Source organism: Arachis ipaensis, chromosome B05, assembly GCF_000816755.2.
Source record: "Arachis ipaensis cultivar K30076 chromosome B05, Araip1.1, whole genome shotgun sequence".
NCBI lineage: Eukaryota > Viridiplantae > Streptophyta > Magnoliopsida > Fabales > Fabaceae > Arachis > Arachis ipaensis.
The window spans coordinates 11245785-11261872 of record NC_029789.2 but is presented as its reverse complement, the minus strand read 5'-3'; the positions used below and the strand labels follow the sequence as shown (position 1 = coordinate 11261872).

General features: G+C 35.7%; 1 protein-coding gene and 1 long non-coding RNA gene across 5 annotated transcripts; one reads left to right on the top strand and one right to left on the bottom strand.

Moving 5' to 3' along the window:
• LOC110262742 lies at nucleotides 7561–8450 on the top strand. Its single transcript, XR_002347729.1, has 2 exons — nucleotides 7561–8269; nucleotides 8404–8450. It is a non-coding gene; the product is annotated as an uncharacterized LOC110262742 (long non-coding RNA).
• On the bottom strand, nucleotides 11092–14249 carry LOC107642898 (soluble inorganic pyrophosphatase). 4 transcript variants are annotated; one of them, XM_016346401.2, is made up of 9 exons: nucleotides 14057–14249; nucleotides 13496–13631; nucleotides 13341–13369; nucleotides 13067–13132; nucleotides 12715–12822; nucleotides 12547–12612; nucleotides 11874–11994; nucleotides 11590–11671; nucleotides 11092–11445 (listed from the first exon to the last, which is right to left on the bottom strand). In XM_016346401.2, the coding sequence occupies exons 2-9, from the start codon at nucleotides 13620–13622 to the stop codon at nucleotides 11403–11405; spliced, it is 642 nt and encodes a 213-aa protein (XP_016201887.1). In that variant the 5' UTR covers nucleotides 13623–13631; nucleotides 14057–14249; the 3' UTR covers nucleotides 11092–11402. The 4 variants fall into 4 exon arrangements, with proteins under 4 accessions (XP_016201887.1, XP_016201888.1, XP_020978689.1 ...); XM_016346402.2 differs by having other exon boundaries at nucleotides 14067–14226; XM_021123030.1 differs by having other exon boundaries at nucleotides 13496–13628; nucleotides 14057–14208.

Here is a 16088-nt window from a genome sequence, read left to right as displayed (position 1 = left end):
ATAAATTTATTCAATTGTTATAATTAGTTCATGAATAATGCATGATTATATTAATTTAAGAAAATATCTTCATTATAATTATATCAAATTAATATTTAATGCGTTATTAAACTTCTTATAAATCATCGATATTTTTAATCATTCTAATTATATCAATTGATATAGTTCTAATTCTCATTCAAGTGCAATAATTTTATTAAGAGATAATTGATGCACACATTAATAGTGACCCATTTAATTTGATATCAATTAGTGGATAATAATAATAATAATAATAATAATAATAATAATAATAATAAAGTCTACACGGTACATGCATTATATTTTAAAAAGGTAAAATATATTTTAAAAAATTAGAGTATTAATAATTATTTTTTGTACTACTAAAGGCTACATATAGTGTTTTTCTTTTTTTTTTTAAGAATAAAAAAGATTGTGATTCATAATATTTTTGTAAAGTTATATAGTATGGACACAAGATTAATTAGATAACAAATTGAATTTTAATTAATATGTTTTATTTTCTGCTCATATTTTTTCATTAATTATTTTACTTTTTATATTTACAGTAATATTGAATGTAAAAAAGAAAAAAATAATATTGAATGTTATTTATTTTATTTATTTAGATTCATAATTAAATTTGATATAATTATAGCAAGTATCTAGGATTAATAATAATATGATAGTATAATTTTAAGTTGTATAACATAATAAAAAAATTTAGCAATTTATGTATGCTTCCTGTATAGCAATAATATTATATATATTTATATATATCCTCTTTTAGCTCTTTCATAAAAATATTGGCATATAATTAATGTCGATAACATATATATTGAGTAACTATCTCCATTGAAAATATTTGTTAACTATTACCGTGTATAATTAGTGTGTATATATATATAAGGATTAATAGTGAATTGTTACAATTATTTATCATCTAGAAAATTCGTACTTCAGACATAAAAGTTCTTCTGTTTATTATTTTTCATACCTAAAGGATACTAACTACGATTCTATCAACAGAATTACCTATGATAGATTATGTAATGAAAAAGTTTGAAAAATAAAGGTAAGAATTATAAGGTTATGAAAAGTCTCATCCAAATTTGACAAGAACAACATGACTTACATAAAAATGGTTCTTATGGATGATAAGGTAAGTTGATTATTTTCTATGATTCTTTCAAGTGATGCTAGGTCCATTTTATAAATATTTTTTGTTTATATTTTAAGTTTATTTGATAAATAAACCCTTGCACGAATTAAAGACAATGCGATTTTATAGATTTATAAGTGCGTGCTAATAGCCTTTATATTTAATTTGTTTTAGAGTGTGATAATAGTCAATATGTTTGTTGGTAGATTTAACTATTACTATATTATTTATGATCACATTCAGTATATATGTCTGATTTATTAAAGAAAGTAGATTATTAAAATCGATTAATAACTATTTTAGAGTTAATCCAATTAATACTAAATTTAAAAAAAAAAACAAACAATGCATAACATATTAATTTTTTATTAATCAAATTATTATAATTTAAATTAATTTTAAAAAATAATTTAAAATTATAATTTCAATCTTATCACGTGCATGGCACGGGTAATTACACTTGTAAATCATAATAAAAGACACAATAATACTAAAAAATTGTCTCACAATCTTACTCAAATCTAATTAATTCTATTTTCAATTTAGAAAATAACAACCGTATCATTATATCATCCTTCCTTTACCAAGAAAAAAAAAAACCCTAGCAGAGAAAGAGTACGTACTCCGTACTCAGAGAGAATGAGAGAAGGAGAGAGCGGGAGAGAGCGTTTGAGGGTGAAACACGGTGAAGAAGATGGCCATGCAATCGAAAGAGATAAGGGGGAGAGTGTGGGAGGGTTTGCATCAGGTGTGAAGGAGGGATCAAGTAAGGGCGACCTTAGTTCCAGGGTGACTTCCAAAATTTCGTTCCGTGACAAGGTTATTGGTTCTACGGTAGCCACAGGGATAAATCGGGCTGAAGCTCTAGATGAGGATTCCATGGCAGTGGTCACTGGAAAACAGGAGATCCTATGCCTCCAAGAGTTTGCTTCTCCGAAGAGGCTAGGGAGATGTGGAGACAGAAATACAAAATTTTTTCATCTGCAGACAGTTATCAGGAGAAAGAGGAACAAAATTCATGGGTTATTTTTGGAGGATGGGTCTTGGACCACGGAGACTACGACTCTAGAAATGGCGGCAAATTCTTTCTTTCAAAAGCTCTTTTCTACAAGGGAGGATATTGACCTGGACGCCATGGGGCCTTTTCCTTACCCGTCTCTTAGTACTGAGGCTTGTCAAAAGTTAGTGGAACCGGTGACATCTGAAGAGGTTAAAAGAGCTGTGATGACCATGAGTTCATTTAAAGCCCCAGGGCCAGATGGATTTCAAGCAATTTTCTACAAAGAGTTCTGGGACTCTCTTAGCAACGATGTGTGTAGACTGGTCAAGCGAGCCTTTGAGGGTGAGCCATTGAATGCGGCTATTTTCGATACTCTCATTGTTCTAATTCCTAAAGTGGAAGTTCCCTCTTCCTTACGGGAGTTTCGGCCTATTAGCTTATGTAATGTAATTTATAAAATTGTCACAAAGGTTCTAGTTAACAGGTTCAGACCTTTCCTGTCGGAGATCATTGGTCCTTTGCAAGGAGGGTTCATTCCAGGAAGAGGAACCACAGAGAATATTATCATTGCTCAAGAGATTATGCACTTCATGAGGAACATTAAATTGGAATGCCAACAGTAATTGGAACTGGTTGTGGAACATAAACATTCCAGAGAAGTTCAAATTTACTATGTGGCTTAGCTTACATGATGCTCTACCAACTGAGACCTTTCGATTCAAGCGGCATTTAGCTTCTTCAGATATGTGTAAGAGATGTAACAAGGCGCAGGAGACTATGGAGCATTGCCTTAGAGACTGTGAACGATCAAAGGCAATCTGGTATATGTTGGATCCTAGTATCCTGGACTCGACGGCTGGTACTGCTCTTGAAGAGTGGTTTCCGAAGGCCTTGGCTAACAATGAGGCGTCCTTTGGTGCAGGGCTTTGGTGGGTATGGAGACATAGGTGCAATGACATATTCAACACTGACAACCCTTGGACAGACCATAAGGTTGTTGCCTTGGCCAGAATTACCGCCAAGGACTTACAGGTTTACAGGAATCGAAGTAATGCCTTTAGGTCTCTCCGAAATTGCCTGTGTTGGGAACCACCGGTAGGCAATAGTTTTAAAGTTAATTGTGATGCAAGCTTGTATATGGATTCAAATTTAGCGGGATTTTGGTGTATTATTAGAGATTCTAAGGAAGATTGGATCTCGGGCTGCTCTGGAAGCATTCCCCCTTGGTCTATAATCAGATGTGAATTATTTGCTGCTTGGAGGGGGCTGGTTTTAGCTTGGGATTGCGGTTTGAGGGATATTATATGTGAAACAGATTGCCTTGACATTCTGCCCATCATGCATGAGCTTACAAGTGGGTATCCATCTGAAGTAACAGATTTGGTTCACAAGATTCAGGAGCTTTTATCTCGTCCTTGGCTTGTTCACGTTGAATGGGTGTCCCGAGAAGCAAATAGAGCTGCGGATTGGATGGCTAAATATGGTGCCAAGAGTAACTCTAATCATATTATTTGGTCTGAGCCTAGTGTTGATCTCCAACGAATCATCCGCTCGGATTTAGAATAGTTTTTGCTTTGTTTCTTTCCTTGTTTAGTCACCAAAAAAAATATCATCCTTCCTTTTCTTTTTCACTACCACTTACATGATTTACCCTCTCCTTTCTTTTCTGCTCCAGTCATGTTGTTGCACCGTCTTCAATTGGTGTCAATCACTGTTCGTTGTAGCAAAAACAACCGCAAACACCTTCTTCATCGTGATTCACAGCGCCGCCAGATGCAGTTACTCTACCTCGTCCACCATTCACGCAGGGGAACTCGCAAAGAAAGAATGATGCCACTGCACCGCTACATTGTTCGAAGATTGCTCGCTCCTCGTCTGTGAAGGTCTCAGCCGCAACCACTGCCTCCACCGTTGTTCACGTCAGGGCGCTCATGAAGGAAGAAACAGGGAGGAGATGCTCGCGTCATTCACGCAGTGCCGTTGACCACCTCGTCGCCAGCCACTCTGCTAGTCGTCGTCATCTTCTCTAGATCACACCCACTAAAACGGTAACGACATCCATGCAACATCGTTTATGGATTTTCTCTTTTTTTTTTTCTGTTTTGGAGGAAGATGATTTGAATATATTGTGAGTTTTGGATGCTTACGTGAGATGAAACTGGATGTTTTTTTTTGTTTTATTTGGATTTTTTTTGTGCTTTAGCGGATATTTCTTTTGTACTTATTCAGATGTTTCTTTTTTGCTTTGACAAATTTTTTAGACATTCAGATGTTTGTTTTTATATTAGCAGATATTTCTTTTGTGATTAACTAATATCCTAATTGATCATCAAACGAAATTATTTTCATTTTTTAGTTTTTAGTTTTACTAGCACTAATTACTAGTGATTTCAGACATAACATACGGTTATTATTAATTAATCAATTAATATTTCTAGAATTGAGTTTAATAGGTATAAACCCGAATTAAACTCTTTTTTTTTTCTCGATCAAAAAGACTATACACAATTATACATAATTTAATTTTTTTGGGTCTATTGTAACGATCTTTTGTTCGGCATCTATGTTTATTTTGGTTCTTAGTCTCCATGATTTGTTTTTTGGATCAAGATATTTAAAGTGAGAAAGTTAATAAAATGATAAATTAAAAAATAATTATTTTTAAATTAAAATAACAGGACACACATTTTCTAAAATTACAAAATTAATAGTGATTTTTTTGTGACTTAAAAAGAAACTAAACAAAGGAAAAGAAAGAAAAAACAAAGTTCAAGGAACTACTTAAATAGAGGTACAGTCTCACTTAAGATCACTCTCAAACTTCTTCTAAGGTGAGGGAAGCTCCACATGATAATTGTGTAGCCTAATTGTCGTCTTTGTCATGATGTCTGCTAGTGTATTCGCATATCTCATAATCAAATGAAGGTCAACACGCTATTTTCAAGTCATGATATCCCTGATCTTAAGTACCAATAGATCAACAAATTCGCAACCATCATGATGATTATTAACAAGATTGAAAGCCTCCAAACAATCTGTTTCACAAATATCTCCTTGACCCACATTCCAAGTTAAGAGATATGCTATCCAAATAGTAGATAATTATCCTTGAAGATACTATTACTATTAATTATTCCTAAACACCCCTTTTGTCAATTCCCATTATAATCTCTGATAATACAAGCAAAACTAATATTATTACCAGTTCTAGAATAACTAGCATCATAATTTTAGAGGTACCTTCAGAAGGAGATTCCAAGAATCACTTACTATAGAAGGGAGAGATGCACGTTGCAACTCAAAAACACTCCTAAACTCCTTTTCTAAAACTAAAGCCATACAAGACACTTTCTTCGAAGGCCAGTGTTCACGAAGATTAAAGATATTATTATTCCTTGTTCACCATATCTACCAAAATTTAGGAAAGAATATGAAAGGATTCTCTTTACTATAAAGCAAGAACCAGTTCTTTAAACCTAGAGACTAATACGAAATGTTCAACCTTTGCCAAACTAGCTGAGTTTGCGGACAATCTTCCTGAATGCAATATAAAACCAATTCCCGATAAGAAAGGCATCTTAGGCACCTATCTATGGATGGCATATCTCTCCTGAAGCGAAAAACGGTTAGGGGTAGAGTCTCCGTAAAACAAAGCCAATCCAAAATTTGTGATTTTCTAGAACACATTGGCCCCAAAGCCAAGGCAATTTCCTTGGACCGATAGCAACTCATTTTCGAGTCCGCTTGCACTTCTAGATTGTAGAAAAGAATATTGCCTTTCAAATTCTAATTTGGAGGGTAATATATATTCTCAAGGTGCCACCTACTAGACAACCAAAGTTCCACTATCCAAAAATTCGAATAAGAAATCTAAACATAATCCATTTCATTAGGTAATTGCCCTTCTCTTCTCTATTTAAAATACTAAAAATTCTGATTCAAATCTCCAATACATCGAGCAAGACCTCTCCTTCAACACTTTTCAAGTCTTGCATAGACTCTTCCAGACGTAAGTGCCCTTGTCCCTAAAATAATACAATTGTATAGTACTGAGTGAACGAAACATAATCTATTATATAAAATCAAATTCAAACAGCTTTCTGCAGAATGAACCAAACACAGTACTTATAGTGAACCGAACACAGTACTCATGTTGAACTGAACATAGTACTCATGGTGAACCGAAAATAATACAATTGTATAGTACTGAGTGAACGAAACATAATCCATTATATAAAATCAAATTCAAATAACTCTGCCTACAATTTACATATTATCAATTCAATTCAATTCAATTCAATACACCTCCATCCATTTAATTCAATTCAAATTAGCAATTGCATTCCATTCAATTCGATTCAAAATTGAATAATCCAAAACTTTGTCAGTTTGATTCATTTCAGAAGAGTAATCCAAATCGCTCTCCTGTTTACCAAAAAAATATGAACCCCTAATTAAACACTGAACCCTAAACACTAAAACCAGAACCCTGAACACTAAACCTTGAACCCATAAACCCTAAATCCCTAAAACCTAAACCCTAAATCCTACACCATAAAACCTAAACCCTAAACCCTGAACCCGAACCCTGAACCCTGAATGCTAAACCTTAAACCTTGAACCCGAACCCTGAACACTTAACTCTGAACTCTAAATGCTAAACCCTAAATCCTAAATCCTAAACCCCTAAAACCCTGAACTCTGAACCCTAAACTCTAGACCCCTAAACCTTAAATCTTCAACCATGAACACGGTGAACCGAAATTAATACACGGGGCGAACCGAAAGTTTGAAACACACTGAACCCCTGTACACTGAACCCGGAACCCATAAACCCTAAACCCTGAAACCCTATTGTCATTCTTTTGTTATTGTTGCTGCTGTATTTTTTTTGTCTTTTCCTCTTTCTCTCTCTGGTGAAGACGCAGTAGAAGGTGAGGAAGAAGAGTTTTGAATAGTGCAGAATGAACTGAACACAGTACTAATGGTGAACCGAACACAGTACTCATAGTGAACCAAAATCTTAGTTATAGTGAACCGAAATCTTAATTATAGTGAAACAATTATATAGTGCTTAGGGAAGAAAACAGAACATATTGGTCTAATTTTTGTTAGACTCCTTTCTGCGGACCGAACCGAAAACATGAAAGTAATGAACCACCTCTTTAGTACTTACCGAACCGAAAAGTTCACATTTACTCAGAGTTACTCACAATTACTGACACTCACAATTACTCACAGTTACATATAATCAATTCAATTGAATTCAATTCAGATGTAGATCACCTCAATTCATTCAATTCACTTCAAATAAAATTAAAAATTTCATTCCATTAAATTCTATTCAGAATTCAATAATCCAAACCTCATCAAATTGATGTGTTTGAGAATCATCAAAATCGCACTCATTCAACTCATTTGAAGTTGATTATCATTGTTTCAATTCAAAAGTGCAGATCGAAGAAAAAAAAAACGAAGAAGAAGATGAACGACGAAAATAATTGGGTTGAATCAATCCAGATCCATAATGCAGAGAAGAAAAACGCGAAAGAGGAGAACAACGAATTTAATTAGGTTGAAGAAGAAGAAGAAGAAAGAGGTTTACGTTGTATAAAAAAGTTTACGTTGATAACGCAAAATAAGGATTCGTTATATAGGTTATAAGAGGCGTGTGTAAAACAAACAGAGTGTGGGAGCGTGGAGTGAAAATTACTTGGATACCATTCATGTAATTTTTACATGGAAGTAGAGCTTTTTCAAAAAAAAAAATTTAAAAATCAAAATTACTAACCCACCAACCCCAACCCTAACACTAACAGCCTAAACCCACTCTCACCCCCACATCCGATAAGAGAGAGCAGCCACTCACCGCCATCTTCTCCATCGCCGAACTACTCTCCGTCGACCGGAGGGTTCCGTCGCTGCCGGCATTGTCATAGAAGCCTCACGTCACTGCCGAACTAGCCTCACCCTGGCCTCCTACTCCTCTCCATCGGCTAGCTCCGCAGTTGCCGGCGTCGCCTCATCTCTGCTCCCGGTCACTAGCTCATGTCGTCGTCGCTATGTCGTCGTGCTGCACTTATCTTGTTTGCAGCAAGACTTTCAGGGTTTGCAGTTGCATTCCTTATCCTTTTCTGGACCCTTGCCTTTAAATTCACCTTTCTCCCTTCTTCTATTTCGCAACAAGATTTCGTTATGCAGTATGTAGTGCACATAATCACAGCACCACTTTCTTTTGCAGCAATTTCGGTGCACTGATGCCTGATGGTTGTCTGGTTCTGTGGAATTGAAAAAAAAAAAAAAGGGCTTCAACATGTGGCTCTAGCTTTTGGAATATTTGGAATTCGGACTAAATTTCAGGTAAAAGATGGGATTGTGGCCAATTTCCTTCTTTGATTTGCATTTGCATTTCCCTCTTTGGAGCATAGGTAATAATAATACACTTCCAAACGGACACATGGTCGTTGTCTTGTTGATTTCTTTATCTATTTCGTCTTGGATTTTATTTTAATTTTGTGTTACTAATTCCTTCATCAAGTGCCACGTCCAAGCAACCTTTAGTTAGGGGTGGCAACGGGGCGGGTAGGGGCGGGTTTTCAACCTAAACCCGACCCCGCCCTGCCCCGCCTAAGAACCCGCCCCGTTAAAACCCGCCCCGGTGCGGGGGCGGGTAATTACCCGTCCCGAGCGGGTAGGGGCGGGGTGGGTACCCGCGGGTTCGGGTAGTGTTGCCACCCCTACCTTTAGTCATGTTTATTAACTTGCTAACAAAAATAATTGCACTCTAAAGAAGCTATAATGCATGGTATATAGTATTAGTATAATATACAGAGATATTTTAATGGTGAATTATACGGTAAACATATAAGTTTACATATTTTTCTTTTAATAGAATGAAAGAAAGATTAATAAAGGTAGGATTTATATTTTGAATAATAATAAAATATGGATTTTGTATATATATATATATATAATAACAAAAAGTATGACACTTTGATAGCATATTCATACATGCCTCCTTCTTTGAGGAGAGGGATTTAAACCCCAAATCATGCATTGTGTATCAGGTTTGACCGATTTGTCTTGATTCTTTATCTTAAACCGTCCTATTCTGGACTGAATCGGTGTAAGATTCGGTTTACTAGTTTTAATAACTCTGAATAATGTCACTCAAAAATCAAAATTAGGCACGAAAGTAAAGTGACCCCTCGGATTTTTCTTAGTCTAGGTTATTTTGGTTGTTTTATTTTTATTTATTTTATAACTTTAATCTATTCGACTATGATAAGACTATTGAATCAATCCTTTGACTGATTTATTGACCGATTCGGTTTTCATAACTTTAATTATTTGTGTCAAATTTAACAATGAGATAACATTAAATTCGTTTAAAATTTACTGGACTAAAATAGTACGTCTAAAATATTAAAATATTAAGAACTAATTAGAATTTGGCTAAAAAAAATCGTCCAAAATTGCGGACCAAAATACTGCTGCCATTAAAATACTATCATTTAGATTAATCTCACATTTTTTTATTAATCTACATGTTTAATAAATAAAAAACTGAATTAATAATGATATTAGTACCCATTAAACCACTAATTCAAGTAAAGCAAATACTCACAGGTGAGGCTTTGGTTGTGGGAAATCATGAAGCTTTTTAATAGAAAATTAGAAATTGGGGTTTTAACCTAATCAATCGAGTAGGAACTCATACTATGGCGTGCATGTGTGCTCAGAAAAAAGAAGCGAATTTCTCCACATTTGAAAGAGAGCTGAGATTGAAAGAAAGAATTATGTCTTAGTATTTTATTTGGTTCAAAATAAATATAAATATGAAATGAAAATATTTTTTAAACATCCTTAATTATTAAAGAAAATGTTAAAATTTTTGTCTCCATCCCCAAAATTTTTAGTCTTTTGTATTTCTATTTTTTGGAGATACAGATAGAACTGAAATTTGTGTCTCAAAATTGAAATTGTATCATCAAACACAGTTTTGAGTAGGGGTGTGCATGACCCGACCCGGCTCGAAGACCCGGCCCAGTCCCGAACACTTTAGGGGCTAATTTGGTGTGATTTCATCGGGTCTAGGGTCGGGTATGGGTCTCAAAAATAGACCCGGTCATAATTTCGGGTCGGGTCCGGGCCATAGCTCGGGTCACCCGAGATCGGCCCGGTGGCCCGATCATCATATATAATTAATATTTTGTGTTATTAGTGATGGATAATGGCTATTATTATGTGAAATTTAAGTGTTGTAAACCTTAATATTTTGTGTTATTAGTCATTATATATAAGACTATAAGTTACTATTTTATGTTTAAAATGCATAAGACTTTAGACTAATGCATAATATTGTGTTATTTGTATTGATTTAAATATTTGGTGTTATTAGGCAATATTAGTATTGATTATGGTTATGCTTTAATTTTAGAGAAGAGTTGGTTCTTAGTATATATTTCTAAGTGAATTTTACTATGTCAAATAATGATTGGAGTCTTGGAAATTTGAATATTTTTACATGCTAACTTACAAGAAGGTATCAAGGTAATATAATGTTAACGGCCCGGTTTTCACCCGGTTTTTATCCGGTATAATCGTGGCCCGAAAGTGTATATATTTCATCGGGTCTAGGGTCGGGTTCGGGTCTTAAAAATAGGCCCGGTATATATTTCGGGTCGGGTCTGGGTCACACCAAATCCGGTTTCACCCGGCCCATGCACACCCCTAGTTTTGAGTCCCAGTTTTTCAATTCCAGTTTTAATCTCTGAAAACAAACACTACCTAAGTGATCAAATCAATCGCTCTTTCTAAAATCTAAAAACTGTGTAATTACTTATTGCTAGTAGACTAGTAGTAAGTTCCATTTGTAGTAAAAATTTTAAATTTGGATGAACTAACCAAGACGTAGATTCATTCATGGGCAAGAGGATCGCGTGATGCATGGTGAAAACTGAAAACAACAATATCCACAACAGAAGAATATAGGGCTATAATAAGGGACATGACTCATGAGCTCATTATTTGGTAGCAGTATAACTGCAACCATATAATATCAGAAAATTTAGATTTTAGACATGGAAAGTTGCACTAGTGGCGTAAGAGCAGCACAAATGCGACAACAAAAATTACAGAGATCAGAATGTTTGAGGACCCTCATTCACATTTTGCATAGTAGATACTAGAATGTATTTCAGATATCATTGTAATCAGCCGGTCAGTTTCCCAAAAATGTCACTGCCTTAAGCTCTCAACAATGTAAGCAGCATAAAGATCCCTACCAAAAAGAAGGGGGGAAAAATCTGCTTAGGTAGAATAAATCAAGCATCATTAAACATTGGTGCCAAGAATCAAACACCAGACACACAACAAGCATATGAAGACGAAGGAAATCGTAATATTGCAAAAGGAAATAGCTCACATGGAGTACTTGATGGCGTCAATGGCATTTTCAGCTGGGAGAAAGTCTTCAACATCAACTTTTTTGTTCTCATTCTTCTTGTCTGACAAGGCACACTAAGGATTTACAGCTAACTTGGGTATATGGTATGATAACATTGAAAGGAGGAAGTTTATGGATTGTAGAAACATAGGGGAGACTTTATCCATTGGCACCCAGAAAATATTCATCAATGGGTATAATTATGAATAGCTATAGAATGAATGGCATGCATAATTATATCCTGAATGTAAATAACAGGATACAGTCCTCAAAGAATCTTCTGATTTCAGCCAGCCTATGTGGAGCGAGCTGCTTGATGTCTGTAAAATGGCGAAACTCTGGGTCATCTGCACAAACTGCTATGATCTTGTCATCCTTTTCTCCCTGCCAAAAAAAATCGTTAATAAGCATTAAAATCTTTTCTCCAAATGTTCACCTTTATTGGAAACAGGATATTTTTCAAATTTGTACACTAATGAAAGCCAAATGTGAGTCATAAATAAAATGAGCAAAAGTCATCGGCAGCTCGTTAACCACAATATCTGATGTATAGTCTTAATATGATCGCTCTAATCATGCTGAGGCACACTAATATGATATTAAACAATTTTCATTGTATCTCTCAATTATATTTTGTTGTTACGATGAAATGAGCACTAATTTCAATCATATACCACTCCCATGATAAAGCTATGGGATTAGAAAGGTTAATGGAAAAAAATTTCATCATGTTACATTAAATATACAAGGTAAGGCAATGTTTTCACCATACAGAGGTAATAAGGACATAAAATAAAAAAAAGGACAACCACTTAGACTTTTTGTTCAATTCACTAGCAGAGAAGCAACCGATCAGCTAATTGGCCAAACAAACAGTAAAGACTACAAAAACAAAGCAAATTATTAGTTTGCAGGCAAGAAGGAGGTAACTTTCACCTGGTCAATCATGGGCATCAATCCAATGGCACGAGCGCGCAGGAAGGAACCAGGTAGCACAGGCTCCTTTACAAAGCATAAGTTTCAAATTTAGTCCAGTTCAAATCTTGGCTGAAAACAGACATATTTCTGTTAAATATATAGAACAAAAAAGTTAAGCATTACTACCTGCATCAGAATCAGAACGTCCATTGGATCGCTGTCTTCACAAATGGTCCTTGGGATAAAACCATAGTTGTGTGGGTATACAACTGACGAGTAAAGAACACGATCAACCTGTGATATTCAACTGATGAGTGAGTTATGCTTCGGTACATCCATGGAAAAAATCAATCATAAACAACAGCACTTTCTAAGTATCCCTTTTTGACAAGCACTTGCTAAGTAACTATGTACAGTAAGGCGGCAAATGATTGCATGATATACTAAAAAGAACATTAACAACCACAAACTAAAAGCGCTGAATTGGAAACAACACGTACGGTGGAACAATTTAAGCAATGAAAGATGGGAACCACACCTTTATAAGTCCACTTGCCTTGTCCAGCTCATACTTAACCTTGCTACCTTTGCCAATTTCAACCACCTGCCATGGAAATCCATTTATTTTGCTTAGAAAACACAGTAGCATTGAGAGTTTGGTAGAGTAATCTATGTTCATGAAATGTAACAGTAGTGCTAGGAGATGGCCACATATAGGAAAGCCATAACAATAGAGATAAACTATTCAATTGATTCAAGAGAGAAAATAAAAAGCTTTCCCAATTTAAGTTATGGAAGACTTAAAAACTTACACAGTTGAAAACTACTGGAGCTCCTGGGCCTGGGCATACAGAAACATTTGTGAATTTTCAGTTAGATACCGCTACAGTACAATAATGCTCTTCAGTAATCTCACACCTCAATTATTGAAACTAAAGAGAAATTGTTGCAGCACAATAATATGTACCAATCTCCAAGTCATGCCAGGGATGGGCAGCAACAGTTCTCCGTGAGAGCGAAGAAAGAATTCTCTCATTGAGCTTAGCATGAGAGAAACCTGAGTTCCTTGAACTTGAATCTTCGTGGTTAGCCATATAGAACTTCTGCAGACAATAGCTGCTTCATAAGCACTCAAAAAACATTAAATAAAAAAGCGCAACACAAAAGGGAATAAAAGAGAGCCTGTCAATCTACATAATCATGATTTGTTGCAACCAAAACAAAATTCAGAAGAATCAACTTGAGTTTTAATAATTCATAAAGAACTCTGAATCCTTCTTTTTTTTTAATGGTCGTTAATCCGGCTTTATATAGAAAGGCATACAATCAATCACATCTTGAGGACCATAACAAGAAGATCATATTTGACAACCACAAAGAAGCATAAACCCAGAGAGAGATTGCTTTTTTTTTTTTCTTTCTGGATCGGAAAATGAAGCGAATTGAAAGAGGCAGCAAGATAATAAATAATCAAAGCAACATGATGGATGAAACCTATGAAGGAGAAAAAGGATTCGGGAGAAAGCACCTGCACTTACAATACTCTGCTGAATTAAGAGACGAACTCACTCAACTTAAAATGTAAAAGCGAGAGGTGAAATGGCTTTCCTCGTATAAATGGGAAAAGGGAAGAACAACAGAGGTGTGTACTTTGTACAGTGTACTTCACTACTATCTTCTCAGCTTTTCGTTTTCCAGTCTCACGTGAGTCTCAGCTCAGTGGCCACTCTTTTTAAGTGAATATTAGCCGTCCGATGAGACAGGATGCTTGATTACTGGTGGTAAACTTTGACTTTGACTTTGAAGCAAAATCCATCTTTATTTTAATAAATAAAATAATTATAATAATTACTGAAATAAATAATTTAAAAAATATCTACCGAAATAAATATTCCTCTCTTATTTTATTTACATTATAAACGAGATAAATTTTTACATAACGAGATATAAGAAGACAAAATTTTAACTGCTATAAAAGGAGGTGTAATTTTTGGCACTCTCCACACATATTTTATATCTTTTTCTATCTTATTTTTTTCACAAAAATAACGCAACAGTGGCCAGTAACAGCGTATACATAATTGTATACTTGTGTGTGTTTATCCCAATTGTCGTATGAGAAATGACGACAACGGGGTGACATTTGAGTGTAAGAATCCGATATTGTTGCGCACTCAACGTGTAAGTACGTTGTCGGAGTTGAAGAGTTTGATATTGAACAACCTTGGTGGTACAAAAGCGCGGGAGATCGGAAGGGTGGGGTATAAGTTGCTAGCACCCATGGGTAATGGAGTTTTCCGGTTTCTACTATTTCAGCTTCTAGGGGACAAGCATGTTCGACTCATGTTCGACATCCATGGAAGGATCATGGCGGAACAAGTGATGGAGCTTTATACCGAGGTTGGAGATATTGGTGGTGGTGGTTCTGTACACTCGACCTATGTCCAAGACGATCGACCTCTTGCACCACCACCGATCCATCTCGCCATTCCAGTTGACGAGGCGGAGGAGGGCAACGAGGAGTCAAACGAAGAATACGTGGCGGATAGTGCCGACAGTGATTCTTTCGAAGGGGGCGATGAGGAGGAGTTTGTATCTGAGACGCCTGCCTAGACTGTGGCGCGCCATGTCTTGCCTCCACCTCACCCAATTCTGACGCTATCGGCAGTGCTAAGTCACTATCATAGTCTGGATCTAGACGCCATGCATGAGAGGACTCTGTTTTCTGATACGGGAGAAAAATATTACAACCTAGACGGTGGGGGTAGAATTTCGGGTCGGTCACAGGTTCAAATGCCGAGATGCAGTGCTACAGGGTGTGAAGAACTACAGTATTCGCAGGAGTGTTGAGTACCGGGTGATTGAATCGGACCGATTAAAGTACCATGTGCAATGCTGGCAAGCTGCGAATGGGTGTCAATGGAGCCTCTGTGTGGCCCTTCGACAAAACCTCGGATACTGGTAAGTTCAACTTTAATTGTACTTTTGAGTACTTTTGTGCAATATATTAAGTAGATTTGAGATATGACTGAACCAATACTATTTTGTTGTGTTAGGGAGGCTCGGAGGGTTGGTGGAGTGTACAGTTGTTTAGCACCCACCATGTCTCAAAACCATCGTCAGTTAAACAGCAGTCTCATCTATAGGGTCATATTGCCGTTGATACAGTCCAACTCCTCCGTCAACATTCCAGTGTTGCAAGGTGTGGTACAGGCGAGCTATCACTTCAAATCCTCCTACAGAAAGGTGTGGATAGCGAAATAGAAGGCAATTGTGCAGATCTATGGGGATTGAAAAGAGTCATACAACAAGGTACTGAAGCTGTTTCAGGCACTACAGTAGCAACCCGTTAGTCAAAGTCAGACACTTAAATAGAGTTTAGATCCATGATAAATTAGTCCTTAGTCTATTGGGTTAAAAGATACCGTATATAAAATTTTTTTTTCTTAATGTCAATCTTTTAGAAAATCTAAGTCAATCTTATTTATAAATAACTTTTCATTTATTATTAAGAGATTTAAAGTATATACCATTATGAGTAATATATAGATAGATAGAAC